The sequence below is a fragment of the Saxophila tyrrhenica genome (genome assembly GCF_035928015.1).
Source record: "Saxophila tyrrhenica strain CCFEE 5935 chromosome Unknown scaffold_7, whole genome shotgun sequence".
In the NCBI taxonomy this organism is placed as follows: Eukaryota; Fungi; Ascomycota; class Dothideomycetes; order Mycosphaerellales; family Extremaceae; genus Saxophila; species Saxophila tyrrhenica.
Genome location: NW_027041739.1, coordinates 263,321 through 278,289, shown reverse-complemented (window position 1 = coordinate 278,289; position 14,969 = coordinate 263,321). Strand labels below are relative to the sequence as shown.

At 53.6% G+C, this 14,969-nt stretch overlaps 7 protein-coding genes across 7 annotated transcripts; 2 read left to right on the top strand and 5 right to left on the bottom strand.

Moving 5' to 3' along the window:
• Positions 1-7: 7 nt before the first annotated feature.
• LTR77_004794 (uncharacterized protein) lies at positions 8-2,643 on the bottom strand (the record flags this gene model as incomplete). The annotated part of the gene is made up of 2 exons (XM_064802045.1): positions 8-2,120; positions 2,174-2,643. 2 exons carry the CDS (start codon positions 2,641-2,643, stop codon positions 8-10), a joined length of 2,583 nt encoding a protein of 860 aa, XP_064659406.1.
• Positions 2,644-5,010: 2,367 nt separating this feature from the next.
• Positions 5,011-7,294, top strand: LTR77_004793 (uncharacterized protein; the record flags this gene model as incomplete). Its single annotated transcript, XM_064802044.1, has 2 exons — positions 5,011-5,810; positions 6,085-7,294. The coding sequence occupies 2 exons, from the start codon at positions 5,011-5,013 to the stop codon at positions 7,292-7,294; spliced, it is 2,010 nt and encodes a 669-aa protein (XP_064659405.1).
• A 280-nt stretch (positions 7,295-7,574) lies between these two features.
• On the bottom strand, positions 7,575-8,374 carry LTR77_004792 (uncharacterized protein; the record flags this gene model as incomplete). Its single annotated transcript, XM_064802043.1, has 2 exons — positions 7,575-8,050; positions 8,104-8,374. 2 exons carry the CDS (start codon positions 8,372-8,374, stop codon positions 7,575-7,577), a joined length of 747 nt encoding a protein of 248 aa, XP_064659404.1.
• A 240-nt stretch (positions 8,375-8,614) lies between these two features.
• Positions 8,615-9,210, bottom strand: LTR77_004791 (uncharacterized protein; the record flags this gene model as incomplete). The annotated part of the gene is made up of 2 exons (XM_064802042.1): positions 8,615-8,794; positions 8,851-9,210. The coding sequence occupies 2 exons, from the start codon at positions 9,208-9,210 to the stop codon at positions 8,615-8,617; spliced, it is 540 nt and encodes a 179-aa protein (XP_064659403.1).
• A 533-nt stretch (positions 9,211-9,743) lies between these two features.
• Positions 9,744-11,273, bottom strand: LTR77_004790 (uncharacterized protein; the record flags this gene model as incomplete). Its single annotated transcript, XM_064802041.1, has 3 exons — positions 9,744-9,815; positions 9,878-10,495; positions 10,557-11,273. 3 exons carry the CDS (start codon positions 11,271-11,273, stop codon positions 9,744-9,746), a joined length of 1,407 nt encoding a protein of 468 aa, XP_064659402.1.
• Positions 11,274-11,779: 506 nt separating this feature from the next.
• On the top strand, positions 11,780-12,953 carry LTR77_004789 (uncharacterized protein; the record flags this gene model as incomplete). The annotated part of the gene is made up of 3 exons (XM_064802040.1): positions 11,780-12,325; positions 12,373-12,607; positions 12,664-12,953. 3 exons carry the CDS (start codon positions 11,780-11,782, stop codon positions 12,951-12,953), a joined length of 1,071 nt encoding a protein of 356 aa, XP_064659401.1.
• A 302-nt stretch (positions 12,954-13,255) lies between these two features.
• On the bottom strand, positions 13,256-14,728 carry LTR77_004788 (uncharacterized protein; the record flags this gene model as incomplete). The annotated part of the gene is made up of 1 exon (XM_064802039.1): positions 13,256-14,728. The coding sequence occupies one exon, from the start codon at positions 14,726-14,728 to the stop codon at positions 13,256-13,258; it is 1,473 nt and encodes a 490-aa protein (XP_064659400.1).
• Positions 14,729-14,969: the final 241 nt, after the last annotated feature.

The window sequence follows — 14,969 nt, the reverse complement described above, 5'->3', positions numbered from 1 at the left end:
CGCAATTCTATTTCTTCGATTTGATGTGGTCCTCAAAGACCTGCACCAAATTGTGGTTCGACTTTCGTTTAGCAATGCCGAATGGCGTGTTACCATCTCTCGCCGCCAGCATAGGATCTGCTCCTCTCTCGCACAGAAATGATGCAATCATGCCGTGCGGATCATATTCATACCCAAGAAACGTCGCATAGTGAAGGAGAGTCCACGACGAAGAAGCAATTCCTTGGTTCACCCGCCAGCCATGTTTCAAGAGGACTTTACACATTGCAATGAATTCCTCGGGGATATGGCTTCCGTGCGATTGTTCTGTCTCCGAAATGGTACAACTGCACCACCATTTGTACATGTCGCTCGACATATCGGGGCACATGGCGAGAGTGTGGAGCACTTCTGGCCTCTTGGTGAGGAACAAATCCACCACAGCGGCTTGCCTGGATAAGACAGCCCAGTGGAATGGCGAGCCCAAGGTGTAAAAGATCATCGCATGCGTAGTAACCTCCATGAGTCTGGTCCCGAGCTCCAGGATTTGCCGAGCAGCATCAACCTCCCCGAAGAGTGCGGCGTAGTGTAACGGCGACGGACTGGACTTGAATATCCTACGCAAACCTGACGACGGCTTAGGATGAGTGTGTATCAGCGCGGTGACTTGTTCTTTCGACTCATAGCATATGGCTTTGTCCAGGGCAGTCTTGGGCTTAAGCATAAGTCCGCTGAGTATCTCCTTTCGACTTAGACCCAAGGGAGGCTCGTCCTTGGCTGCTTGCGAGCCGGAATGGCTGTGTGCAGATAATGTGTCGGATTTGGAAATGAACGGATCTTCCATAGCTTCGTCTGACTCGGTCACATTGGATTCTGATGCTCCCGTGCGACTTTGGGCGTCGAGGCTAAGGTCGCTCAAAGGCAAGGAGTTCCCAGTGAGTGCATCATCCTGCGCGTTTGCCGATCCCAGATCTTTCAGTGCAGGCAGACTCGGCGCCAGTGTTGAAGGCGATGCTTCGCTATCCCCGATGCCGAAGGCAGCGTCGCAGCTTGTGCGGGATGAGCTAAGGCTACTGAACCGTTCTAAAGATGCGTTTCGTTTCGAATGCCGTGAATGCGACCGGGCCAGCAACGAAGCATCGTCGAAGGGATCGAGATCCGGACCAAGCGAATCATCAACACTGCGGAGGATGTCGGACTTGCGAGCCTCCGGGATCATGGTAAGGTACACCTTAGCAAGCGTGTGGCTCTGGAGTAGCTGGTAGATGCGAACCATAACACCGATGGACGAGAGTGTGGCATCATCCTCTTTGCCCAGTAGTCGCCTTCGTGCCTGTAACGCCTTTTCGCAGGAAGCTTTTGCACGTTTGACCTGATCCATACGGATGTACAGAAGCGATAAGAGATGCGCAATCTCACAAACAAGGCGACGTTGCTTGTCCGTTTCGGGTATCTGCTGCAACAAGCTTGTGAGCGCTCCCTCAGCGTCCGCTGGCTTTTGTGTGTGGTAGGCGCACACCGCAAGCTTGTACTGCAAGTCGAATGTGTCACAGAAACCGCGCTGTCCCTTTGGTAGCTGCTGCAGTAGGCTGAGGGTCTCTTGCAGGAGCAAGTCGGCTTCGAGCCATGCTGAAGTCTCGAACGCTTCGGCACTGGTATGCAGTGCGGCTTTTGCAAGGTCCAGGGCCAGATCATCGTCTGAATCTGGGTCCAGCAAGTTGTCGTCAGTGTCACGCTCGACCATCTCGTGCTGCGCCGAAGTAGCGTCCGTCAGACTCCTGTACCCTCCATCTCCAGAGAACACAGAGGGCAGAGTTGATCGAGTATCCGACAGTTCTGGGATTGGGTTTTCGCGGCGAAGAGCGTCTATCGCGCCAACCCACTGTGCAACGCGAACGTTGCTGTTGGCTGCTCCTTGGCCTCCGAGAATTGATGGTGCAGCCAGGCTCGCCTCGTACATGGTCGAGCCTTGCGTGATGACCTCGCGGGCGCATTGTACCAGCGTTGCGTCGGTATCTGACCTTGACGTCCGGGGCGCGCTCTCCATCGACCGCTGCAGCGAGTCGACCATGTCTTGTAGAGCGTCTAACTTTTGCGAGAGCTCTCTGTTGGCATACCCCGGGGCAAGATGTGCAACCTTTCTATAAATTGTCAGTCAGAGTTACTATGGAAGCGGCATATAGATATCACCGACATGTTGACGACCAAAAGCGTCGTGCGTAAACCATCCGTGTGTGTCCGAATCCTTTGTCTGATCTTTTCGAGAATCTCTCGATTTTTGTTCAACCTCATCTGACGCTGTGCTTGGCCTATGAAGCCCGATGCCCTGTCTGCAATGTCATCGACTATGGCGCTGAGCTCTTGAACTGCCTCTGTGCATTCCTGCACCTTCGTGCCCAGACACTTCCACAACCGACCGTCCAGATCGTAGGAAGAGCCTTCTCCATTCTCAGTCCCTTTCACTACTTCCTCCAGCTCGGCGTGGACCAGGTCGCATTCGTTTCCAAGAGACTTTACTTCACCAGCAAGCTTCTCTACCGTACCATCGACACATTTGGTATCCTGGTACAGCTTCACCAAAGTACTACCAAGTTTCCACGCTACTTTTCCGAGTTCGAAGACTGCCGCAGTAGTGCCAATGGCAGTGAATGGATCCGCGACCATTGTGTAGAAGAACACCTAAGGGAAGATGAGTAGGTAGGGAACTCCAGAGAGGCATAGAACCCAAAGAAGTGATGTTTGGAAATGTAGAAAAGGTTGACTGGAGAGGGACGACGCTTGTGGTGTGGGGAATGGGAAGCTATCGGAATTTTCGAATGGGAGTAACAAACCTCAAGAAGCTCTGTGTACTGACAACCGCCGGCGTGGGCCCCATTCAGCTGCTCGTGGCGCGTGCATGCAGGCAGGATGTGCAGATTGTGTCTTGTACACTGCGAGTCTCGTTGGATGCCGAGTCGCGATTGGCGGGTGCCGCATGGGTGGAGGTGACTTCAGAAACGCCTCATCGCTTGAGGACTAGGGCGGCTGGACGAGTAGAAGACACGGAGGGTGACGAGGCTGAGATGCAATCTGCCGCCGACGGTTCTTCGGAAGTTCGAGTGGGTGTCACCGCTGTGGGATGACCTGGAAAGAATCCGTGTTCCAACATACGCTCTGTAAAGAATGGCGCCGTGAAAGGGACCAGCAAGACAAGTATCCATTGCTCGCGCGTGGAAGGCCGGTCGGTGTATCACTTCAGTTGACAAGTAAGTACACCAGTGTCCGGACGAGGTAGTACCCCACGCCGCAAGGCTGAGGTGGGGAAGCATTCGAAGTGCAGACAGCTCAAGCATTTAGCTGCCGAACGTGCTTATTCGATGTCGATCCAGCCTTGCCTTGAAGGCAAGCTAGCGCTGAACCCAGCCAATGAAGTCGAGGTGTACTTGCTTGTGATTAGGTCTAACCCGAAGTTCTCCGCTGGATGCCACGTTGGGTTCCTTACTCTGTTCTTCAGCGAGCGAATTCTGGCAGCAGGAGAGCTTGTCCCTTCTCGAGACTCCAGAGCGCACCCCTAGTTGACCCCGATGTCAGCCATTGCAGCTGCAGTGCAGCTTGATTCTCTGGTAGCGCTTCTATGGCGCCGCAAATGAGTACTCGTGCATACCAGGCGTCTTGCTAGCAGCAGAGCACTGCATTGACCGAGACCGCATAGAAGAGGAGTTACGACGGAACTGCAGCGAGAGTCTCTCGACGACAAGAGCCCGAATTGGCTGCAGTATCGCACCGCTCGTAGAGGATGTTCACTACGCTCCCAGCGATCGAACACGCGCCAGCTAGGTAGCTCTCAGGCTGGGCGCCACTGGACGCCGCTATATGCGCCTCATGGCCAAGGTGCGTGTGCAATTGTGTGCGCTTCACGCTACGAGGCTGCACGAGAAAAGCTCGCAAGACCGCAAGCTCTCTTCGCTGCTAAGGATCAGTGACAGAAGCTCCGCCGTCTCTCACGGGACAGCGCTGCAACCGAGCCATCAGGGGCGGACGAGCGGAGGGACCACGTTATTGACAGTGAAGAGGTCCAGAGTAGGTAAGAATTCGAGAGCGCGAAGACGTGAGCCCCAGGGACGTAGAAGTAATCAAGCCCTGCTGAACCGACTGGCACACGTCTGAAAGGGTGGTTCGGCCGTGAATAGAGAAAATGAGAAGTCTCACTTGATTAGCGGTCTTCATCTAGCCTCCGGTATGGGGGAAGGTGGTCTGCTGTGTTGGCTGCCGCTGGGGATCGGGTGCTCGATGGAAGTGCATCAGTGGTCCGCGAAGCTTTTGGCACGATGGTCAGGCTCCTTACCGATCGAAACTGGAAACAATTAATGCGTCTGCCGCTCACATGTGTCTTGACAGCATTTGTGAATCGAGCCGGTCGATGGCGTTGCTAGGCAGGTGGAGCAATGCGTGGAATCTACGGAAGATGTGTTGTATTCTCGGAAGGATCACGACATCACGTGACTGCCAAGGCTTGGATCACAGCGGACTTCTCAGCTTCCCGTCCCGTCTTGATGAGTTGACACAGAAAAAGGAACACCCAAAGGTATTTCGACATGCGTGACTACCTATAGGCTTCTCGAATCTTGGGTTCGTGGGAGACAGGATGGTACGAACTAAGCCTACGCTCTCGAGAAATATGTCTGGAGGTCGAAATGGTTGTATTCCCTTATTGTACCTCCCATAGTCCAGACGGCTATGAGCCAGCCAATTGAGCATGTCCTGGCCTTACGACTCGCGCCTTTCTGGCCTGCGTTGGCTCGGTACACAAAGGAAATACCACTTCAATGTGACAATGCTCTTTGAAAGTCCATTGACAAACCAAACATAGCCCTTTCTTGTCGGAGGCTGTCGGGACAACATATATCGGTACTGTTCGCCCAAGCTGGGTTGATGTCCTCCAGAACCGACCGAAGACCTAAAGCAAGAGCAGTATCGATCACGACCAGACATAAGACAAAAAGAGCACCGGATCCAACACACGACATCCCTCGAGCCCCAGTCGACTTCACCATGGCGCCCGCGCCTGAGATCAGCGGAATGTTCGACAAGATTCCCGGAGAAGCGCGCAACATGATGTACGAACAGGTCACACGCGATGAGATACTTCATGTCGACGACGATGGTACATTCAGAACACCCCCATTCGCTAGCACTAACGCACTCGTCCGGCAAGAGTTCTTTAGCTACTACCGCGCCAATGCAAGGAGGCTGGCCACGGATGCGGTCGTCCACGTTAGAGACCTGAACAACTTTGCCCAACTGCTCCCACGCTTCCTGGATGGCACCAACACTCCACAAACACCCGGGATGCCGCTCTTCTTCAGAGACACAACCGTAGCTGGACTTCGGCTTGTGCTGCGAGTGCATTTACCAGACGACATCCATGAGCATGTAGAATTTGTCAAGACGCTTGTTCATCTGTTGGCGGGAAGACCAGAACTTTTCAGTCCTGGGGCACTCATGGCCTGGCCACTCTTTCGAACCGAGGTCAGGTACAATCCAGCAGCTGTGAAAGTCGACCAAGTCTTTCAGGAGCTACACCGCTGGCGCCACTACATCAACATGGGCTCTCGAAAGGCTCACTTTCTGTGGAACAGCCCCGAGGGCATCTGGTTTGCGTTGAGAATGGAGCGAAGACGAATTCCAGACGTTTCGACCGTTCCCAACTGGCCAAGTCGACCCAAGCCACTTTCTCGCCGCGTAACTCGAGCCATGGCACACAAGAAGCGAGACGACAGAAGGGCGGAGCAGACGAGGAGGCGGAAGCATGACAGGAAGTATGGAGACCGCAAAGGGAGCTGCAGTGTCATGTAAGTGAGTTCTGTTTCTTATGGCTGATGCTTTGAAGCGTTTCTCTTCCCCTTTTCACGGCATTCAGTTGTCTAGACAAATCGTGTATCAAAACTGTCCTTCCAACTTCATACATCCCTTGCTGTCTATACTTATTCAGAGCTTGAAGCGCGACCGCTTACTCTGGAACGCAGTGGGCACTTGCTAGTAATCGCATATGCTGGCTGCCACAAACGAGTGTTCTACCAGGCTTGCTGTCAAAGAAAGTAGAAGGAACTCGCACAATTTGTGCAGCCACATGTTACCACCACGGACCAGCCCTATCATTGTGTTTGTGTCGCCATCTCTCAGGTGCTTTCCGATCGATGCTGTACGTAGGAATGGATTCCAGGCGAAAGCCAATATGACAGTCAAGGCTATGCTGCTTGCGGAAGGCAAGTCGAGGGTACTGGTTTTTCTTTCTTCCAAGAACAAAGAATATCCACGTCTCCGTGTGATGCATCCCCTACCTGTACCTTCGCAAGGGCCCGGCTCATTCTTGTCTGATAACACCGAAGCGACAGACTGCCGGGAAGACCTTGCTGGACATTCGGACAAGCAACTCAGCTCTACCAAGTTCGACCTGGGACACAAGCTGCAGATTGCCATGGCGCCACCTCCTCTTCCCTCCCTGTTCGATGCGCTTCCTCAAGAATTGCGAGATGAGATATACAGGGAGATCACCATTAACGAGGGACTGCACTGCAGAGCGGATGGCTCCATTCTCATACCGACACTCGGGGAAGCCTCTGCCGGTATCAGAGAGGAGTTCGGACAGTACTATCTCGCAAATGCACGAGCACTGGCCCAAGAAGTTACTGTTCATGTTGGCAGAAACCTGGAAACCTTTGCCACAATGCTGGACAGCCTTCAGGCTCCTCCGGCGGTTAATGGCCAGACCGCAGATGAGCAAAGCTCAGCTTTTGGTATAGGTAGTGCGTCCGCACGCACACACATACTACGGGTCCACTTGGCCCCTAACCCAAACGACGCCTTCAGACAGATCGAGGAGCTCATGCGCCTTATAACAGCTTGCCCTCGGCTCGTTCCTTCACGTCCAGGGCCCCGTGACAGGAACCTTTTCCCCATCTTCCGCTTCGAGATCCGTTACGATCCCACGACTTTCAATGTTTCTAGATTCACGGACATGCTCAGGGCTGCCGAGCCGGGTTGGGCAAGGGCCGCAGCGAACATGCATTGGTTTAATGCAGCTTTCTACGATATGTTGCATGCGTTGAACGATGAGCAGGACCGGCTGAGCGACCGAGGAGAGAAACGTCTTTCCAAATCTCTGCGAGCTGCCAGATCTACGATGGAAAAGGCCAAAGCGAAGGAGGCGGCACGTAGGAAGGGGGAGGCAAAGAAGGAGGAAGATGCAAAGGAAGAGAAGCAGAAGGATGACGATCAAGGGAAGGACCCTAACGCTAAGAGGCAGCCACCCAGGGCAGATTGCGTCGTAATGTGAGGTTAGTTAGGTAGCAACTACCTGCTCCCACGCTCGTCTGAAGAGTACGTTCTTAGCTATGCTCTGTTCAATAACAATATCCACACCTCCTCCCATCTCGGTTTGCGTATATTGCTGATGGTCGACTCAATTTGCTTGCGGCCATCTAATGCGATTCCAAGAACCAGCGACCCGAACAGTGCTCAGCCTGACACTGGGATCCAGGGTGTGCAGAAGGTCCGAAGCCTCTGTCGTAGCACTGTCTTTGAAGATTGGCCGTACGTCACAGACACCAGCACTCCTACGTCGTCCCATTCGCACGCACCTCACCCATCCCAAACTCTTGTCTAAACATCGTTTCCATCTCCTTCCTCACCGCTACCGCCTGCGTCTTCTCACTATACTCAACATCCCGCCAACTCAATCCCTGCCCTTGCTTGATATCGTTCTTCAGCACTAGCCCATGAGCCAGACCTATAGGCAAGCCTTCGATCTCCATCGATTTTTGCGCCGGCATCAACTTGCCATACACCATGAATCCGCCTTCACCGTCTAGCTTCTCGCCAGCCGTGAGATCTCGCTTTGCAGTGGCGACAACATCGCCGGCCCAGGTCTTCGTTTGACCTGTGGGCTCGCCGCGGCACATGATTGATGCGATGGAGTAGCCGAGCTCCAGGCCGATAAGATGGTATGGCTTGTACTGCACTGCGTACTTGCCAGTGGAGTCCGTCTGCATGCCGTACTGCTTGAAGCAGTCTTTCTGATACTGGCCGGGTGCTGCGGAACGGTCAGTCACAGATTCCACGCACTCGTTTGATTTCGATGCCTACCTTCAAACACAACGAACACACCAAAGCGGATGTCATTCTGCACTTGTCGTCCGTCCACCTCCAACGAGGAGACCACTTCGACCGTGCCTTTCTCCTCGAGGTGGCCACCGTCTTCCCGCGGCCTCAGTACTGTAGGTAGATCGTGAGCTCCGCAAGGTGGGAACTCTAAGCCGTTCGACGGAGGACTCAGATCGCACCCGTTTGCTACCGCCGCCATTTCTAGAGCAGACTTGGTACCATCAAGGAATGAGTTGAACATCTGAGGATTCATGTCGAAATCCGGGCTTTCAGTCTGCTCTTTGGTGAAGCCATAATCGCCCCATACAGTACTTGGCGTTGATTGATGATATCGCGGTAGATGCTTGGTGCCCTTCCCGGCACAAACAACGTCACTGCACTCCACATCAGCAGGAATTCCTGTCGAAGACGGGCGTACTTACAAGCCCGCGGTTCTCGCCCAGTCCACCAGTTCAGAACTACAGAAGTAATAGGATCAGCACTTGTGCTCAGGTCATGCCGAGAAGACAGTCAGGTCTTTGCGTGTTGACACGACTGACATCAATGCTGGCTGGTCGCCGTAAGCCATTGAGTATACAATTCCAGCTTCTTCCGCTTTCTTAGCCAACAGCGGACCGGCTAACACATCGGCTTCAACATTGATCATCACGATATGCTTCTTGTGCTCGCAGCACTGTTACAGGTTAGCACTGATCGTAGTCCAATGTTCAGTCCATTTTCGAAACGAACGAGTAGAGCATGCTTGATTCCAGCAGCAGGGCTCCCGGTAACCTCAAGTATTACATCAATCCCAGGCGCGGCAATCAACTCAGTTGAGTCCATGGTAATGGTCGTCTTGCCAGCCTTCAATCCATCCGCAACTGAGACGGACGCAGTGTCATCGAAACGATCTTGAGGATAGCCGGTCCGGCGCAATGCTGTCAACGCCCGATCCTTCGACAGGTCTGCGATTGCTGCTAACCGTAGGCCAGGAGTTCGATGTGCCTGCGAGATGAACATGGAACCGAATTTGCCTGCTCCGATGATGCCGACTTGGATTGGATTGCCTGCGCTCTCGCGGGCCGCGAGTTTGGTTGAGAGGGAAGTCATAGCTGATGCTTGGGTGGCGTTCGAGTGCCTTCGAGAGGGATTTGATTACGATATGATGCACCGTTGTGAAATGTATGGTCTTAAGAAACTGTGCTTTCTCCAACTCACGAATACGTCAATCGTCCCGAACTCCGAATGCGGGGCAACAGTATCTCATCAGGAGAGTCGCTGGGACTTATGGCAGCAGCATGTCGTTATTGCGCTGTCTGCAATCCAGTATATACCTACGATTGGCGGCAAGAGTTCAAACAACATCAGCTGGAAGCGGCCGACAGCCAAATCAAGACCATCCGGTTGAGAGCCGGTTGGATCCAAGGAAACTAGATCCACTGTTCTCTGCCAAATACCGTTTTGATGTGTAGCTGCGTATGGCCGTAATGATCTCTTGAGCGCGGAGAATGAAAGATGACCTCTTCGCCTCTCAGCTCCAGGGGCTGAAATATCTCCAAATCAGCCAGTCTGTCTCACCTTGCAAGAACATCTTCAAAAGGCATCAATGATACAAGAAGCCCGGGTAATAGCTTAATAGCTAATCACTGTTCAGGGCTCAGACTGGGAGGACTGATAAGTCTGTGGAACACACCAGGCTCCATCTCTGCCCATTCCTGTTAAGAATAAAGTTCAGCATTGTCTTGAATATTGGCAGAATCTGACCGTGTGAGCATACCGGCAGACACAAGGGCGTGAACAGATGCTCCAGCTCTGCCTGGATGCCAGTAATGCGTGCATCTCCACAGACGAACTTCTTCAAACGGGGGTACTCCAGGCGACCGGTCTGCAGTAACGAGCAGAGCTCGTGATGTGCTGTAAACAGCTCTTGCCAGCAGTCCTGCAATTCAGCTTTCCCAACCCGATCCTTGTCGTCCAAGATGCCGGAGTCTGGGTCGGGAGCGAAGCGGCAGTCGAGCTCTTCGACATGCGGCAAGATCCTGGTAAATCTCGCGTGGTTGGCAAATGGGAATATTCCAGTGTACGTGAAGGAACGCACTGAACCCAACACGACTGCATGGTGTGCGAACAGGTCCGTGATGGAATAGATGAGTGTTGGCGGGCCCCGTTCAAAATACTCGTAGGTTCCGTAGGCCTTTAAGAACGAGCCTTCGTTCAAAGCGAGGTGTGTCCACGGTTTGATCGTGAGTATGCCTTTGGCAATATCGGCGGGAAATACTGCACGAGATGATCCCGCGGAGTTGTCTTGCGGCAACTGTGAGGCGACAGACGAAATTCGGGCAGTGTCTCTTCGAAGCTCCAACGAGTGGAAGTGCATGTCTGGGAATGCCCACTCCTGAAAATATGCCATTGTCAGCAAACCATACCATTCGGGCCCTTCATGGACTACAACTCACATGTAGAGCGCTCACCACGGTCTTGGTCCAGAAACCAAGATCCCGCGGCGGCGCAACTATAGCGACTCTGTTTGGGTCCATCACAGAGAACAGTTGTCGCCAGAACATTGCTGCACCGAGATGGCGCCACCCTGATTTGAGTTGAGTGAAGAGTCTGTCCATTTGCTCTGATGGCATCTTGCCTCGTAGCAACACGAAACTTTGTACCTCCTTCGCAAGGTTTGCCCGCTCGAGGAAAGCAAGCATATCCAGTAGCTGATGATAGAACATAAGCGCACATATAGCCATCATCTGCTCTGGCGATATGGTTTTGTGCAACTCCTTGTAGGTGATCAGACGGTATGGCACTTGGTACTCAACGATGGGATCCTCGCATTTCACGAGAGGCCCACAAGCGGTTTTGGCCAGCTCGCGGTGAAGTTTCTCGACGTCTTCAGACTCCAGACCCTCTTCGTTGGCTGGCAATCCGCACACCCAGCACGAGCCGGTCGCGCCAGGTGGGACATCGCACTCGAGCTGCAACCGCGTGCACGAGAAGAGCAGCGGCAGACCGACCCTGCGCCAGAGTTTCGACACGCAGCAGGCTCTCTTCAAAGGAGCCTCTGGAGAGCTTGTGAGGTGCAGAGTGGGCTCTTGTCGTGCCTTTAGCTCCGAGGGTGGCGTTGAGTCCAGGAAGCCAAAGATATGGAGTAGAATCTCCTCCGGTAGTCTGTCCATATCCAAAAGTTTCGGTGGTGAGACCGTTGAATCAGTATAACAATGGTTCTTGGTTCTCTTTCGATGCAGTATGTTCCAGATTGCGTCGCTGACGTGCCAATGTAGAAGGCGAGGTGGTTAGTGCGAGTGTCACATGCAAGGCCAAGTAGTTCTAGTTCTAGCTGAGTCGAACGTGCCGAGGCCAGCGAGACCGGCTGAAGAGCTCAGAGCTCGAGCTGCTTGCTTTCATCCTTCATCTACCTTACCGTTTCGACGGAGTTTAGGGGGAGAGTCGATACCATCACATCAACACAAATCATTTGAGGCACTGCATTTTTTCCGGCAGCGGCGGGATCGGTTTGAGGACTTGTTAGGCCGCAGTGGACTTTACAAATCGTCCCGCTCATCGTGCTATTCTAATACGGAACACTGTAAGCGCTCGGCAAAGGACCTTTCCAAGCAGAAGAATAATATCAGAGCATTTCCCTCCCGCTGGCAACCTCTAGTCACCTCGCGCAGTCCTCGTCATGGCGTCCCAATACCAACCCACCACGACCGACAAACTCCTCCTCATCCCGGTAGCAGCCGCTTCAATCGGGTCTGCTATTCTTCGCCTCCTAACCCGCTCATTCACCGGCGGAGCCAAAGCCAACACCGCCTTCAAAGACGTGATCTTCGCGGCCCTCCGGACCAACCTCTCCAACATCAGCGAGGGCGCCGAGCAATGGATGAACAGCACCACCGAAGCGGAATATCTTACGCTGGCCAAGAAGCAAGGCTTCCAGCCCGATACTGATGTCCTCGGTAGCAGTCTGAAGGTCCACTGGATTGGTGGGAAGGCTGCAAGTAAAGTTTTGCTGTACTTCCATGGAGGTGGGTATGTGTTGGCTGCTTCCGCCGGACACATGCAGTGGTTGTATGAACTGCAGCAGGAGTTGTCCAAGACGCAGGAAATTAGTATCGTTGTGCTATCGTATACGCTGGCTCCGCATGGGCAGTACCCGACCCAGCTAAAGGAAGCTGCTGAGTCGTTGGAGTGGCTGCTTGAGACGCAGAAGAAGCAGCCAGGAGATGTAAGCCAGACAAACCTAGCTGCTGATGCTGAAGCTGACGTCTCAAGATCTTCGTTTCAGGAGACTCAGCAGGAGGTAACATGGCCCTGATGTTGCTTTCCCACCTCCTCCATCCTCACCCAGCCGTCACGAGCAAGATCAACCTTACCTCGCCACTCGCGGGCGCTGTTTTGATTTCGCCTTGGACAAAGTTCGCCACCGACGACGACAGTGTCAGACGTAACCAGAGCAGTGATATGGTTACTCCGGCTGCTGCAAACCGCTGGTCCTCCCTCTTCCTTGGTCAGCACCTTCCCGCTTCTTGCCCATGGTTGTTGTACTGACGAGCTACGTTTCAGGCTCTAGCAAGATCGATAACTACAACCAGACTATCCTCGTCAATCCTGAGTGGTTCAAGGGCCTTGACAGCAAGGTCAAAGACATCTTGGTCTGGGGCGGTGGCGGCGAAGTGCTGATTGACAGTATTGAGGCATCGACCAAGAAGCTCCAGCAGGCACATCCGCGGGTGGAGTACGTGGTGCAGCCAGGCGCAGCGCATGAGGACTTCATCATCGACAAGCTGCTCGGGTACAAGGAGAAGGGTGAGGGTACTGTGGTGGTGGAGAGTTGGATGAAGACGCGGCTCTGATCGATGTCGTGGGTTGGAAATGTTGTTACGCTTTGAAAAGCGTATGAAGGAGGTGGTTATTCAGTGGTGATAATTCAGCATATATGCACAGTGACATGAATCAATGATGTTCCCGAGCCGCTAAGCCTTGGTTTCGCAGCACTTGAAGACTCGCTCTGTGGATGAGCTCTTCCCAGACTGATGAAGCACGCGCTGGTGGCTACCAACATGGGTGAAAGACTGTCCACGCAGAGACTAGAAGCTGGAGTGCGATTTGCTTGGTCCGTCTGGAGCTCCAGAAGGATGCGCATCCGCTCAAAAGCTCACTCGGGGCTCTCCTCCTGCGCCTCGTATGGCTCTTCACAACTGCAAAGCTTCAGGTCCGGCATCTTGTCAATCTTGCGGGTCAAGTACCGCTTCACAGACCGCTCGTAGGGAAGACCAACATCTGTCCCTTCCATGAACAAGCAATTGGTTTCCTCGGACACGTCGCACCAATGCCAAATGCATTCCAAGTATGCGTGTTGCAAGTCCAGAATCTTCGGGATCTGTGCGACGAGCGGTCTGATGTCCACGATGTCTGTATCGCGCAGCTTCAAGCTGCGTAGAGTAGGCGCAAGTGTTTGCAACACCGGCAGTAGATCCCAGTAAGGCATGAAAGTGACACTAAGCTCCAAGCTTTCGATAGGCGGCCACGGCGGATGTTTTTGGAGGCGACGTCCGAAGCAATTGTAGTCTCGCTCGCTGCCGACGACTGTGCTTTCGTAGACGAGCTTCAGGCTCTTCAGCTTCGTTGCAGCGCACAGCATCCCGAATATTTCTTCGATCGCCTCGTCCTCATCTCCTGGTGTAAGGTACGTGGTGCATGCCGAAGTGAACTCGATAGCTGTGAGATTCTCGAAGCCCTGCCGCATGCACTCGAATGTCGCAGGCCAGGGTTTGGAACAAGGGTATGCTCTGTTTCTTGCGCAAAACTGCAATGAACCGTAGTGAGTTGCATGAGCATGTAACTTGGTAACATGTCGAGTGCCAGCGAATGAGGCCCGGAAGCCAATTGCCTCCAGCATGCACGAGAATCCTTGTCCGCAGAGTTTTGAGCGATTGTCGGGGTACTCGTACTCGTCCGTCCAATCGTCCGGCCCGACCAGCATACGGCGTCGAAGTGCTGACCAGAGTGGAAGTTCCCTCGCTGGTCTCGCTCCCGAGGAGAAGAAAGGAAAGGATAGACAAGTCGTGACATGCACTTCAGTGACGTTTGGAAGCATCGCGAAATACTCCTTGAAGCGCATGCTCGGTTGCTCTGATTTACGCCAGGTTGACTGTTGCTCACGCAACTTCTCAAATTCTCGCCAGCCCTGCTTGAGTTCCTCATCGCTGAAGTTGTGGCGTGGAAGACTGTCGTAGTCGACTTGTCGATACACGTCTACGACTGAACTGGGCTGTCTTGCCGGTGTTTGGGCGGCGATTTGAGATCTTGCTATCTCCGGACGGAAGTCTATGGCAACCGGCCAGTCAAGATCATCGGGGCTCGAAGGAATCTCGCCTGTCCAGTCTGGGAGTACATCGGTGTAGAAGGTGAATGCCTTTACGTGCTTGGCGAGGGGCGATTTGGAGATGGAGCAAAGGTTCTCTAGGCAGTGATCGAACATGGCCATGTAGAAGTGTTCGAACACGCCGGGCGTGGCGGCATCCCTGCTTGACTTACACACGCGACGGAGACTCTTCAGCGTTGCATGGTCACAGAAGCCGGCGATGTGGTCCAGTAGCTCTGGGGGGAGAGCATTGATGTCGGCCATGCTTCAATAACTGCCCACGTTGGTGGCGCCGCTACGGTCAGTCTCTAATGTTGGTGTGCCCAGTCTGCAAGAAGATGTTGGTGGTAGACGTCAGGTCGTTGAAGGCTTGCTCAAGTACTGGATGTGAACCAGCACTGACGAAGGCGTACAAGGTTTCGGCTACTTCCTGATTGGGTGCGCTAGTACGCGAGCACGTGCGAAAGGCGCCTCCGGTTCCCTGTTTCTTGAGAGCAACAACAAT